Source organism: Gadus morhua, chromosome 3 (assembly GCF_902167405.1).
Source record: "Gadus morhua chromosome 3, gadMor3.0, whole genome shotgun sequence".
Classification (NCBI taxonomy): domain Eukaryota; kingdom Metazoa; phylum Chordata; class Actinopteri; order Gadiformes; family Gadidae; genus Gadus; species Gadus morhua.
This window is the reverse complement of record NC_044050.1, coordinates 3449667-3464752: the sequence shown is the minus strand read 5'-3', so window position 1 is coordinate 3464752 and position 15086 is coordinate 3449667. Positions and strand designations below refer to the sequence as shown.

General features: G+C 41.5%; 1 protein-coding gene across 2 annotated transcripts; it reads left to right on the top strand.

The window, feature by feature from the left end:
* Nucleotides 1-219: 219 nt before the first annotated feature.
* Nucleotides 220-14139, top strand: tmx2b (thioredoxin-related transmembrane protein 2b). Of its 2 annotated transcripts, XR_003976185.1 has the most exons (9): nucleotides 249-567; nucleotides 896-956; nucleotides 1245-1358; nucleotides 1966-2042; nucleotides 5511-5617; nucleotides 11590-11655; nucleotides 11826-11955; nucleotides 12549-13005; nucleotides 13043-14139. XR_003976185.1 is itself a non-coding variant. In XM_030351623.1 (8 exons), the coding sequence occupies exons 1-8, from the start codon at nucleotides 379-381 to the stop codon at nucleotides 12735-12737; spliced, it is 933 nt and encodes a 310-aa protein (XP_030207483.1). In that variant the 5' UTR covers nucleotides 220-378; the 3' UTR covers nucleotides 12738-14139. The 2 variants fall into 2 exon arrangements, 1 of the variants encoding a protein (XP_030207483.1); XM_030351623.1 differs by having other exon boundaries at nucleotides 220-567; nucleotides 12549-14139.
* The last annotated feature ends 947 nt before the right edge of the window (nucleotides 14140-15086 follow it).

Below are 15086 nucleotides of genomic sequence, written 5' to 3'. Positions count from 1 at the left end.
TCATATCAAAGCTTTATGGAATTATCTCAAATCTGTATCAGCAACGTGGTGCTCAACTTGGTGCAGTTATTGCTGTATCGGATATTTATGTTATTACGGTAAATTAACCCAGTAAATCCCTTTCCGGTAGGCGGGACTTTATGCACAATGACCTACACCTCATTGGATGGTTTCCCGAGCAGCCAATGGTCGTCGCTCTACGACAGTTCGTCCTCGTTGACCTCCGCTTCTTCTTCCGCTTCTACTATCATCCATCCGTGGTCACTAATTCAGTTGGGCTGATACATGATAGGTACCACACGGTGTGGTACGACAAAGGATTTCATAACCATCTCCATTAGATTTCTCTTTCAGTGACAGAACGCTAAACATCAGACCATGGCGCTTCTGACGGCCCTGCTTGCCTTCCTGTACCACTTGCCGCATGTGTACAAGTGGCTCCTGAGGCCCTACTACGTCGCCTCTCTCTTCATGTCCGTCGCCTTCCTGGCGATCCGCAAAACACCCGGCGTCTGCGACCATCTGTCGACGCAACGAGAAGATGGCAACCCCTGCGATTTTGATTGGGTCCGTATCTATAAATGCTCTAACATCTTCATTAGGCGATTCTCTAACAATAGCATCGCGATTGGATGTGATGAAACTGACGGGGGAGATGGAGTCAAGTGTAAACGTATTTGTATTGTAAGGGCATAATACTGCTTCTAGATAATCTTTAAATCCTGTGCATATTACACCCCTTCAGTAGTGATTCAAATTTAGGCCTTTTAATATGCATGGGTATCTGATTATACATAGGCCTGTATGTAGCATAAATTCTTATCAATTGACATGATTTAACATTTGATGGTGCTTCAACACATATCCTTATAACTGCTCTGTTTCTTGACCCTAGAGAGAGGTGGAAATTCTTATGTTCCTTAGTGCCATTGTTATGATGAAGAACAGGCGAGCCAGTAAGTACTTCCTGCCCTTTCATTCATTTGATCTACAATGTCTCCTTGCACAACCTAACTCCTTCCACTACGTTACTGGCTCAAAAAGATCCATTAAGTGCTGGGTCAATCATAAATTGGCCTAGTCTCTACCAGAAAAACAATGGCTTGTCATTTACGTGTGTGTGTGTGTGTGTGTGTGTGTGTGTGTGTGTGTGTGTGTGTGTGTGTGTGTGTGTGTGTGTGTGTGTGTGTGTGTGTGTGTGTGTGTGTGTGTGTGTGTGTGTGTGTGTGTGTGTGTGTTTCCAGTAACGGTGGAGCAGCATGTGGGGAACATCATCTTGTTCAGCAAGGTGGCGAACGTTCTCCTGTTCTTCAGGCTGGACATCCGTCTGGGCCTGCTCTACCTGACGCTCTGCATAGGTGAGTCTCCCAGTCCGCTTCCCATGGCAACGCCACTACAGACCTACCCCCAAGTCATCGCAGGAAACGGATGCATTGCACTCATGTGTTCTGGGAGGTCCACATCATTACCATGATGTGGCCATGTTGATGGGATGCATTTTGGGAGGTCTAACCCAAGGGATCTAATATGGCTATTTAAGAGAGTGGGAATTCAAAGACAAATTTGCTGCTAAATTAGAAATTGATTGATTTAGAAAGATAATACTGACTTCTCAATCCATTCAATAATTCAAGATCAGCCATCTAGTTTGCTCTAAATCTCTAAATATTTAATTGAAATAAAAACATATGCACAATTGTACAATTTGTATTTAAAGTACCCATTTCAGAAAATTGCTCTGCCACCATTATTACGCCTCATGATCTCATTGGCAGACATTCCTTCAAGATGAAAGTATTTGTATGTGCACTTCTAGATGAAATGTACAGATGGTATGGTAATCCTTTTAATCTGACAGAATTGAATGGATTTGGGATATCTAAAATGGCTGGTTGTGATGTATGTATGTATGTCTTCCCGTTTTACTCTTCTCACCTTGCCTGCGTGTTTCTTCCCTCTCTGCAGTGTTCCTGATGACATGCAAACCCCCTCTCTACATGGGACCTGAGTACATCAAATACTTCAGTGACAAAACCATTGATGTGAGTCCCATTTCCAAAAGAATGATAGGACCATTGACTCGGGATATGAGAAGCTTGCTCAGGCACTGGGGACAAGGAAAGATGACCGTTAAGGTGTTCGAGAATGCAGAGTAATGCTGTTCCCTATGGGCCGAAGATAAAAATATACAAGAGGAAAAAAGTTGTGTTTAATGGAAAGCTAGCGATTGAATAACTGTTCTTAAACGGGTGGTGAGCCCAAAACCTTTTTTTATATAGATATGGTAATTTGTCTTCATATGACCGTCAACATAGTTTGCTAAGCCATTATGTCACTGTTACCGAAGAAATAAGTAGGGATGCACCGATATGAAAATTTTGACCGATATCCGATATTAAAATTGCTGTTACGGCCGATAACCGATATTTACCGATATCGATATTGGTATAAAAACAAGTTTCTATGATGATTCTGTATGCTGAAGAACATGTAAACACTGAATATGAAAAAGTTATTTCTTTCTTTATTTACATGGTTCCCGCGGGTCCTTAAAAAGTCATAAAAAGTCTTAATTTTTTTTGTGTAAAATTAAGGCCATAAATTGTCTTAAATTTACTGTAAATTTGCTCTAGGTATTAAATTTTGCAGAGGGTTTTTTAAGACTAGGGGAAATTGTCGCGCACAACAAATAACCTAGTGCGTCTTTTAATTACGGCATTTTCAGCAGTTTTACGTTACGTTAACGTTGACATCAGTCATCGGGGGGCCGGTTGCATCTGCCGCCTGCAGCTGCGTCTGTAGGCTAACTTGCTGGCGCTACTTTTAGCTATTGACGGTTGACATCATTAGGCCAACTTGCGCTACTTTCAGGATGGGACAGTGCAAATTCAATGAGAAATGGTTTGAGGAGGATACGTTTCGGGGGTGGTTGGAGAAGGCAGGTGACTACGAGGCAAGGTGTCGTTTATCCCGAAAGGCATTCATACTAGGGACCATGGGAGCAAAAGCTCTTGAGTCCCACATGAGGTCGCAGAAATATATCCGATACTCCGTGGCAGCTAGCGGGACTACACCGATGCCCGTATTATTTGAAAGAAGTGGACTGAAAAGTTCAGCATCCGTGTCTAGTACTTCACATCAGACGGCGTTAACCGGCTTTGTGTCGCCACCAGAAACCCAGAAGGCGGAGGTATTGTGGGCAGACATAATTCCTTCAAATCGAACAAGGTCATTAGTAACGTCTTGGCTGCTATGTTCCCAGATTCTGAGTTTGCGAAGTCGTTCACCTGCGGTGAAAACAAAACGGCCTATCTTGCCAAATACGGGATCGCATCTTTCATAAAAAGAGAGCTGGATTGGGCTTCGCGGGGTTTGTTTACCGGCGTTGCTATGGTTACCGGTCCTGCGTGTTCCGACGGTTTATTAGGTATCTAATAAATCGCTGTCTAATCAATACTTCTTTCAATGCCTCTTCCGTGGTCATTACAATATTATGAGTAGACTGCGTCGGGTTCTCCGACGCTCTCCCTCTTGGCCAGCCTTAACAGGTTTGAATATTAAGGGCTGCCTAATATTCGTTTGAATTTTGATTTATTTTTTGATATTCGCATTATATTTGAATAAGGAAGTTCGGCTTCAATGTGTGTGTGTGTGTGTGTGTGTGTGTGTGTGTGTGTGTGTGTGTGTGTGTGTGTTCACTGTCAGCCGTGTTTACATGGACACATCTGATCCGCATAGATGTGGAAGAACAGCTCAATCGGAATAGAAAAGGACCATATAATACGCCTCAATCGGAATACAATTATCTGTTCGTAATATAATTCTATTCGGCTACAGAAGAGGTGGTGTAGTCTGCTATAATCGACATGCATACACTTATTCCGATTAGTCTGGGGTTTAACTTAGGAAAGCTGCAGTAGTTCGCATTTGGTCCACTCCGCACACCAAACTTGACCGCTGTCAAGGACGGTGGATTTATTGCCTGATTCATGTCTTTGTTATCACTCCGTAGTAGTTACAGTAGTCGGGTAACATATCAACCCCAGCGTGTCCGGTTGTTAAGCGACGGGTCATGGGTGACTATGGGTGACACGGGTGGGTTAATGTGTTCGCGTATCGTCGTGTCCGCGCGCTTCCGAGATAACTTTGCAAGAGTACTACTACTGCTAGTACTACGGCTACGGTTGATGTGTATAAGTGACTCAATTGTACACACCTTTTCTATCAAATCATTTTTCAGACATTTTTTGGGTCTTAATTTATGTATGTGTTGGTCTTAAAAAGTCTTAAATTTGACTTTAAAAATGGTGCAAGAACCATGATTTACCAAAACTTCGAAATACATTGTTTCCTCAACAAGTTACAGGGCATCCATAACAAACGCAAGTTAATAACAGTGTTAGTTTTAGGCAACTTATACAACTTGCATCTATGAAAAAGTTTGGATCATAAATCACTAACGATCACAAATCAAAATATCTTGACAAGGTTTTATAACTTAAATCAAATTTGCCAATATTCATGGTAACCAGACACTTATCTAATAAATTACAAAAAGTGTTTCAAGTTTAAGTCAATTTCAACTCAAATCTGTGAAATAGGCTAAATCAAATATATCAAGGGAGGTTGGTTGTAGTCTTTTCACTCGGTTCTAGCCCTACTGTTGATCCGGAGAACCGAGCGAAAAGACTACAACCAAATATCAACATATCCGTTTCCGTTTCAATGGGATTACGGAACGCCAAATAAAACACAACAGAAACTGTATTTCGCTACAATAATGTATATAATGATTTGACACTGCATCCTCCGCATTACTTCGGCTTTGCAAGTACTGCATATTGCAATTCGAGTACCTTCATTTGAGACCGTAAAAAACATCCAAACCGCCGACATTGATTCTTTTCAGTTAAGGTGACAAACACTGCTGTACTGCCTCTCAGTGCGTCTCTGGCTGCGTCAATGACAATGTCACATGACCAACAAGCTGCGCATGGGCAAAAAAAACCACACACACGGCAACTAGACGGAAATAAATATCGGCTGTTAATATCGGACCAGTTTTACTTATAGGGCCGATGCCGATATGTTAAAAAATGACTAACATCGGCCGATAACGATATCACTGCCGATTATATCGTGCATCCCTAGAAATAAGACACCAACGTTCTTTCGTGAAGCCGAAGCACCTGTATACAGTTCGGCATCAAGGTGTGTGTGTGTGTGTGTGTGTGTGTGTGTGTGTGTGTGTGTGTGTGTGTGTGTCGTTCTGGGCAGCGGTTGATGTCCGAGAAGGTTGTGCTTCTCGGGTTATAACCATGGGGCAACACCCCCCCCTCCTTTCTCAAACTCAATTTTATTATTCTGTTTTAATTCAAGCTGAAATTTGGGCTTTACTTATACTTGATGTGAAATTACCACAAAAAGTTCAATACAGAGGACATTGCGGTGTTTCCGAGGGTGCAGGTTATGTCATTTAGCGTGTGTTGATCATAAAACCTTCTCCATAGGACGAGCTGGAGAGAGACGGGCGAGTGACCTGGATTGTAGAGTTTTTCGCCAACTGGTCTCCCGAATGTCAGTCCTTCGCCTCGGTCTACGCAGACCTCTCCCTGAAGTAAGCCCAGCCCTGATTCTCTTATTCTCCACCGTCTCTGCAAATCTATCCCTTAAAGGGATACTTCAGCCATTCAGAACCGGCGTTTTTTTTCCCTCAGTCTAACCCCGTCTTCCCTTGGCCCAGCTTTCCTGATCTAATTTTCTCCCGAGATGACGTCAAATGACGCGTTTGACGTCATCCCAGGAGAACTTTGCTTGCCTGCTAGAAGGGCGGGAGGACTACAAACAGTGGAGAAACGGAATACATGTACCGGCGTTACGTATTCAGAATACAAATTATAGCTAACTGTATTCCGTTAGTTACAATTTAAATAGTTGGTATTTAGAATACAGTTACATTGTTGAAATCAACGGATTACATGACGATACTTTCATACCAACAGCATTTAGTACGCACTAAACGAGTTTGGTCCCTTGTTCGGTGCGTTGGTGTGAATGCAACCACCTCACTTCGATGTGAACCAAATCAGCCGACAGAGACCTCCCTGAACAGCTGGTCTCGGTTCGCTTCCAAACGAACCCTGGTACGGTTCGCTTGAGATGTGAAAGCGAACGCACCTCGGTCCGATCCAGTTCTACAAAGCATATGCCTCTTTGGACGTAACATGCACCCGCTCAGCCAGGCGCATTATGGGAATTATTGTTTGATTAGCAGTAACTCCAAGACTAGCAGCACATTGTCGGACCGTCTGGGATTTTGGACAGACACCCACATAAAACGTATGCTGGAAAACAAAATGCTGATGATTGCACACACACACACACACACACACACACACACACACACACACACACACACACACACACACACACACACACACACACACACACACACACACACACACACACACACACACACACACACACACACACACACACACACACACACACACACACACGAACGAACGAACATACCCTTATAGTCTTTGTTCCACTACAGCAAATTATATAAAATAGTTAACTTTCAGGGAGACTTGGGCCAAACACATTCAGCCATTTCGAACAGAAGAACACACCAGAATAGGCCTGTTTAGTAAGCAGCAATTCAATGTGGAAGTAATCCAAGTATTCAGAATACGATACTCAGATTGAGTGATGAAACGGAATACGTTGCATATTAAATTTTTGGTCATGTATTCTGTACTCTGTAACTGGATACATTTTAAAAGTAACCTTCCCAACACTGACTACAAACCACTGGTTTCGCAAATTTGTTAGCCCACCAATAAGGAATGAGGGGGGGCAGGAGCTCGTGCACAAGATGTAGCCACAATGTCCGCCATGTTTCTTCACCGCTTACCTAGAGAACAAATTTGTAATGTGAAACATCCAAAGTGGATTTTGAAAATGTATTGTTGGATTTGGACATTCAGGGCTATTATTACGAGCCAAAATACAGCCAGGAAGAATTGACACAAATGGAGGAGGATGCTGCTGCGGCTGCAGCTGAACAAGCCTTGCCTGTTGCCGAGGAGACGGAGCGTGCCGGTTTGCTCTGTTCGCCTATAGACACTAAAGGCCCATTCACTTCACACCCTACGGTAATTACGGATACGGACCGTTTCGTCCGGTCCTGGAGGTGATTTGTCCGTCAATGGGTCCGTTGCCTCTGAGCTTACGAATCTGGAGTGCTCCGGGAGAAACGGAGCAATACCACCGGAAATCGAGGCAGCAGTATAGAGTCAAAAGTCAGACCATTTGTGAAAATAGATAGAGTAGTATAATATCTGATATGTATATATTAGTGCTGTCGGTAAAACGCGTTATTAACGGCATTAACGCAAACCAGTTTTAACGGCGTTCATTTTTTTATCGCGCGATTAACGCCATTCTTTTTTTTTTTTTTTTATAATAGATATATATATATACATAATATATATTTTTTTTTTTTTTTGGCTCAAAACAAAGAAACAGTAGCCTGACTGCTATGTTCAACGCAGTATGTTTGTATGTTCATCGTTAAATTGCACTATAGGCTTTTTTTTCTTATCGTCCTGTTTTGATCAGTATATGCCAATGTTGTTATCAATAAAAAAACATTTGCACAAGGCAAGCTGATGCACTTCTCCATGTTGATCAGAGCATTAAAATGTGAAATTAATGGGACAAAGAAATCAAGGGATATTTAGCATAGAAAAAACATTTACGATTAATCTTGAGTTAACTATGACATTAATCGCTTGACAGCACTAGTATATATATTTAAGCAATAGATCACGCCAGGCTGTGGTATGTGCTCATTATACCACTGTTAAGGGGCTTTGTCCGGCCCCGACGCGCAGCGGAGGGCCGGCGACCCCCTTGTGTCTATGACTTTCGTATGGCAAAACGAAAGTCATAGACGCACTACATTTAAAAAGGAACCAAGAAAGTCAAAGTAGCCGTTTTATTAAAGAATACAAAAAAGTAGTCCCTCCTGGCTGCCTTCAAAATGCACGATGGTCGCTATGCAACACACTTTAGCATCCCTCCGATGGAAGGCTCGGCTAGAGCGGTTCGTCGGCAATTTATCCTATGGAGCAGTTCACTCGCCGTGTGCCTAAGCTTTCGTTAGTCACTCCATCGCCTTGCTCACTCCCGGAGTAACAACAACACCCTCTCCATCATCCAACATATGTTTTACTTTGTAACTGTTTCTACTTCCAGGCGCGGAGTGATATGCAAACTTTCACAAAATGATCGAGCGTCATAGCAGTTATGTATACGCTCATTATACAACAGTTAGGAAGCAATCAGATCGCTGGATTTATCCCCCCGTTGTATAAATTGTATTTAAAGTTTTATACTTATTATACTATAATACCTGACCTTTTTATTTTATTGTTCCCCTGCTTTGACAATGAGTTGTATCTGGTCATTTTGAGGAAATAATCTGCGGCCTGGTGAGGGGTGTCACATGCCACCGCCGCCTAGGCCTACACTTTTTGCACTTTTTTTTGCCGATTTCGGATGACACAAAGCAAAATCATCTCTACAGATGTCATGTTTGCGATTGTCGCTGCCGTTCATTTGTGAAACGACAGTCACTGCCCTTTAAAGGATTTATTTTGTAACATCCATAACAACGCTGAAACCAGACGGAGGTATGAAGGGTAGTTCCGGAGGCAACGTTTGGGGAGGACGGACGAATTTCGTCCGGATCCGGAGGTATGAATCGGCCTTAACACAGAGTCCCTGTGCTGCAGCGAATTTCAGCGATGCCAGTTTCTTCTAGAATAAATGGCTGAATCTGGTGAGGACGAGGGGCCATTTGTGTAACCTCTCACCCAGGCTTTATGCCTCATCCGAACAGTTGGGTATTGGATACATATTTCCGGACCCAGAAAGTGAACTGGAAACAAGCCAAAGCCCGCCGGGAGAAACAGACGTCTGAGCATAGAGTAAGTTTTAGTTTTTCTACTTATAAATTGTTTTGAGTCCCGGGGAACGTGACAATGTCGTTATCCGAAAGTAGCCGATCTTATTGGCAGAGCATAGGCTACGTTACGTTAGCTTTAAGTCTGTGTAATGCTGTATAGGCTACTCGAGGCATAATTTATCTTGCTTTGCTAATGTTGTTCTTTCTTTCTTAGACGGTATCGGCTTCCTGTGTTGTCCAGGTCAACAGAGCTTATTACCCCGCACAACCTGGGCAGTACCGTGGCTACCAGGAGACAGTAGATGCTCAAGATGAGCTGTGACTATTGACTCTAGCTACACGTTTTATTTTTGTAAATAGTTCATATTTTTTCATGAATAAAACTTAAAATTCATGTTGGTTGTTGTGATTTTTTTTACTAACCCAAGTGTTATTATACTAAAGTAGGCCTACTGTATAAGAAACACTTATTTCAACTGGGGAGAAAAGGTTGAGTACCAATACTTGATATGCTGAGCTACTGTAATTAGTAGTGCTGTCAAGCGATTAAAATATTTAATCGCATTAATGTCATAGTTAACTCAAGAATAATCGCGAGCAATTGCAAAAAAAATTCTATGCTAAATATCCCTTGATTTCTTTTTCCCATACATTTTTCCCATTTGAATGCTCTTATCAACATGGAGAAGTGCATCGGCTTGCCTTGTGCAAATGTTTTTTTATTGATAACAACATTGGCATATACTGATCAAAACAGGTCGATACAAAAAAAAAGCCTATAGTGCAATTAAACCATGAACATACAATCATACTGCGTTGAACATAGCAGTCAGGCTACTGCTTCTTTGTTTTGAGCGAAAAAATAAATAAAAGAATTGCGTTAGTCGCGCGATAAAATTAAGGCCGTTAAAATTGGTTTGTGTTAACGCCGTTAATAACGCGTTAAACTGACAGCCCTAGTAATAAGCAAATGTTTTTATGCTGTACAGTAATATACAAATGATGCGTTTGAAAAAAATGTCTAAACTAGTCAATGTATCACGGGGATATGTTTACACACAGTTTGCTCGCGCTACCACTCGCGCTAGGACCATGGGTCCTTCCCTCCAAACGGAAACAGGCGGGCGGTGCAACGAGCGTAATGCACTGTGGTAGTTGGAGGATTTCTTACTTTTGAGCCAGAGAGACACTTCCTCTCGAATTATTTACTTCATATAGCCTTCATATCTCCACCGCTGAAGTATCCCTTTAAGTAAACCCAGCCCTGGTCCTCGATCCCTCTCTTGGCAGAGGCTTGTTGGTGTGTGTGTGGATGACCGCTTCAGCGTGTAGCATGCATTTATATTGCGCCTAGAGACGGGCGCAATATAAAGGCCGATCATTTAGGCCTGTCACGATAACAAATTTTTAGATTAATTGCCCCAGGAATTATTGCGATAAGCGATAATATTGCAGTTTTTCCACTAATATAATGATAAAGTACACCCTTTCAAAGATCAATAAACCTTTATTTTTAAATAACACTGGAACTGGACGTCTGGAAGACATTTAAAATATCCAGAATAAATTAACAAAACAACCAAAAACAATCTATTAACAAAAAATGCTCTTGAATAAAAACCAAACACCACCAAAAACAATAAATAAAATTGAAACACTAAATCAAAAGGATGTAAACACGATTGCGCCAGGGCTCCGCCTCCCACACAGACGATGCAACAAGTGACTGACACTTGACGAGGGGGTTTACTCGTTGTGCCCTGTAATTATGAGCCGGAGCCCGATTTCAACCCGACATTTTTTACTTAGGCCTACCCTGCTAAATATATATAACATATATAAATATATATAATGCATTGAACGCCGGTCACTATCGGGAAAATAAGCCCCGACAGGGCGAACAGGCGACCGACGCGCAGCGGAGGTGTCTTGCTTCGCCCTGAAGGGGCTTATTTTAGATAATGACCGGCGACGTTCTATACATCATCCATCTTATTACAAGGCTACTTGCCAAGACGAATACATAACTTCACATGGTGTCTTTTTACAATTTATTCGTTAGCAGCATTCGTAGTGTTGATCAGCAGAGAAATAGTCTGCCAAAGACGTTGCTCAGCAACTGAAGACGCTGGGGTTGACAAGTTACCCGACTACTATCTATGCAAGTGAACGGAGCGTTCCACGGCATTGAGAAGACCCGTGTAATAAAGGCCTATAATATTTCTGTTTATGGCATAGATTTCTTCTCAGATTAGGCCAATAAAGCAATGATTTAAAAAAAGGAGTGCGAATGGAAATTATTGCGGCCGGCAAAAAATTATCGCTCATTTAAATTTATCGCTCAATTAATTGATTTATTGCATATCGCGACAGGCCCACGATCATTTACCTTTTTGGATAGCGCCATCTCTGCTGTGGCACTGTTGTCTGATGGCTCAAATGTGGGCCAGTGTTACTTTCCAATACAGCTATGGCATGTGAAATCACGGCAAGTGTTTAACCTGTGTCCGTTTGGCTAATCGTGAAGTCATTGCTGTGCCACCTGTAAATTCTTCATTGGTGTTATTCAGTATGACTAATTCTGGTATTTGATTGTCCTTGCCTCCTCTCAGGTATAACTGTGCTGGCCTCAAGTTTGGCAAAGTTGACATTGGACGCTACGGAGAGGTGTCCAAAAAGTAGGTTTTACACATTTTTTTCACTGTAAACTTCTCCTTTGGCCCTGTCCTTCTATTCACATGGTTGTCGGAGAAGTAATTATGACATTAAATCACTGTGTGTGTGTGTGTGTGTGTGTGTGTGTGTGTGTGTGTGAACCTGATCTATGTCCTCCTCTTCGCCACTACAGGTACAAAGTGTCCGCGTCTCCTCTGTCCAAGCAGCTGCCCTCCTTGGTGATCTTCCAGGGGGGAAAGGAGGTCATGAGACGCCCCCAGGTGGACAAGAAGGGCAGGGCGGTGTCCTGGACCTTCACAGAGGTCGGCCATTCTGCTTCATCTCATGTTTGACCTAACTGTCTGGGCAAGATCGAACTGTACCCAACAGACTCTGTATTGCCTCTATTTAAAGAAACGTATTGATTTAAATTATGTTTAATCATACAGTAGCTATATTAGATCTGCGGTGTCCATCTATATTGGCCAAATTATACGTCTCTAGCTCTTTTACCAGTCAGTGTAGAATGAGATGTCAGCCAGAAGTCTTATTACAATATATTTTGAGAGATGCTGGAATAGTAATGGGCGGTGGGGCCCCAATAGGCAAACTGCCTGCTGGACTGTGGGTCCCTCAGTGACCCTGTCCCCTGTAGTAGTTCTGCAACACCTTCAAGTCCTCTGAGAAGGGTTAATTCTGTGCCATGTTTTGAGTTCAGATAAATCGTATCCGTTCAGCCTAGAGTGAAGCTATTTTTTTCCATGCATTTGCAGCCATTGAGTATTTTAGTAACTATTGTCTGCTTTTTCTTTTTCTCTTCGCATAACGTAACATGCTAATAGTTTGTAGATTGACCTAAGAGAAAAGATAAGTTGATCAGGTGATTTCATGGTTTCTACTTCATATCTCCCAACAGGAGAATATCATCAGGGAATTCAACCTCAACGAGCTCTACCAGAAATCCAAAAAGCTCAGCAAGACCAAGGGGGCGGCAGCGGATAAGGCCGCCCTATCACAGTTCCCTCCCGTTCTGGAAGAGGAGGAGCCAGAACAGGAAGTGGTCGGAGCACAGGAGGAGGATCTGGAAACCAAGAAGGACAAATAAAAGTCACATGCAATGTTCTGCATATGTCAGAGTGTTGTATAATTATTTTCTGTGATATTTCCATGTGTTTGCTCACCAATGTGAAGCATGGCTTTGCCGATTTTGTTAATAACTGAACTAATCCGGACATTTTAAAAGACACTAATAATAATAATGAGGTGTTAAAACTTTTCAAAGTGAACAGCGAGGGGCGGCCAAACAAGGGTGGTCGAGGCTTTCTGACGAGGTTATTACAACATTGAACCGGGTCCACTTGAACTCAAAGTCTGTAAGAGGTACTACAGCAGGTGAGGTACTCTTCCTATGTTGCCTTTTACTGTGCAGTGTATGTGCAAGTCAACGCCCGACCAGAACTGCTCATGACGGTTTCCTTTTCCTGTTTTTGAACGAGGGAACATTGATTGTTATTCCTTGAACCTTGTTCATATTAATCTAAATTGATAGGATTTTTAAGTATTTTCTTCTTCTTTTTTACACAAATATATGTTGAAGGACGAGTCATTTATTATTATGTTTGTTGGTGTTACATTTCTACATTCCCTTTTAGAAGCGGCTACTGTTGTTACCAGCCGGTACATTGCAAGCACTGCAGATTTATCTGCTAAACATTCCATTCGTTTTAAGGTCCTCAGCGGACTTCTCCCAACGGCCTGCTAGTAGCTGTTGATAGCTGAGCATGCCACAGCCACCTCGGTCTTTGCAGTGGTGTGTTGCGTAACAAAGAGTGACGCTAAATTTAACTGCTTTGTTTTGTGGTAAAAGACTCAATTTATTGCAATCGCAGTGTTTTGATGACTTGCCAGGCCAGTAGCCTACATCTCAAAGGCCCGATGTGCATGAAGGGATTTCAAAGCGTTTTGTGTTTTTGCCTGTCAACTGAGGTTGAATACTTTAACTTTTCCTCGTTCAAACATGGTGCAACAGTTAAATGTTCACGTGGTAAGTCATAAACAAAAAGTAGTTTTTTTTTATTTGCTTAACTGAGAATTACTTTGCGGGTCTTTTCCATGTCCAATAATTTCAGAACATAACGTAACCCTTTTTGTTAAGTACGTTTTGGCAAAAGCATAACTCTGTAAAGAAGCTTTTTTTCATCATTGGGCGGTTTTTCATTTTAATAATTGCACTTTTGTTTCTACAAGAGAATGTTTAATTTAACTTATTTACGGTCTTAATTTCGCTAACACTGGATTCCTCGTAGCTGTCCGCATGTCCCTTGGCCTCTTCTTTCTTTTTTTTCTTTTTTCTTAAAGGGACAGATGTGTAATGGCTTATTCACAATATCAAGAAGCCTCCCTTATCAGCACGCTGTGTTGGATGAGGATATCTGGCTGCAAATAATTTATGTATTAACGGTACCATGCAATGAAACAAATGTACATAAAACTAAAGAAACAACATTCATGCTCTGTTCTTTATTTATTACCAACAATATTTAAATATCATGCTACTTACACAAACAAGTGTCGCATGACAGTTGAGACTCCTAGGAGTCCCAACGGTATAGAGTGGCGAAGTCACGCCCCTTCCGGTAGAGCCTATGGGACCGATGAGATCGAAAAATATGAATGGGTTTCAATGGAGAGAAGGTAATTTTTTTTCTGCTCCCAGTCTTTATATAACGCATGTCTGGATTTAAATGATATTTTTTCATTCTTTATTTTTTCATGCAAAGAGTTTGACCGTTTATTGTGCAATAGTTTAGTTAAAGGCTGTAGAGAAAACACAATGAGAAAGACTACACGTCTCGTATGTGACGTAGGGGTGGGAAAAATAATCGATTCTTCGATGCATCGCTTTTCTCTAGAACGATTCCATCTCGATGCAGATAAATGAATAATCGGAATTTAAAAAAATCTATATTTATATTTAATTTGTTCGCCTGCTGCAACATTCTGTTCGCCAGAGAGGGTTGATTTTTGTAATTTTAAAATTATTTAATTTATCTTCAGTGTGTATTGGCCAATCTGATTAATCTTGAAACAATTGCGATTCAACCTACGCATAGCATGCACGCAAACTCACAGCAAGACACCAGAACTCCTTCTAATTCAAGAGCAGCTTTTTCTTTAATGACAGAAGTGAAAGATTAGAAAGAAAAGAAAACTGAAACCAATTTTTTACATACTTCCATATTGTGTTGCAATGCAAGCTGCATTGATTATTGCACTGTTCATAGAAAGTCATATTTGTGACTAAAGCTTTTTCTCTAATAAAGTATTAGATAAGTTAATTAATCTGTTGATGTCTTTAATGTTCGTCACAAAACTAGGAAGTGATTAGCAAACTTGGATGTATATATATCTTTTTTTTGAAAATCACGCATGGAAAAGTACATTAAAAAAATTG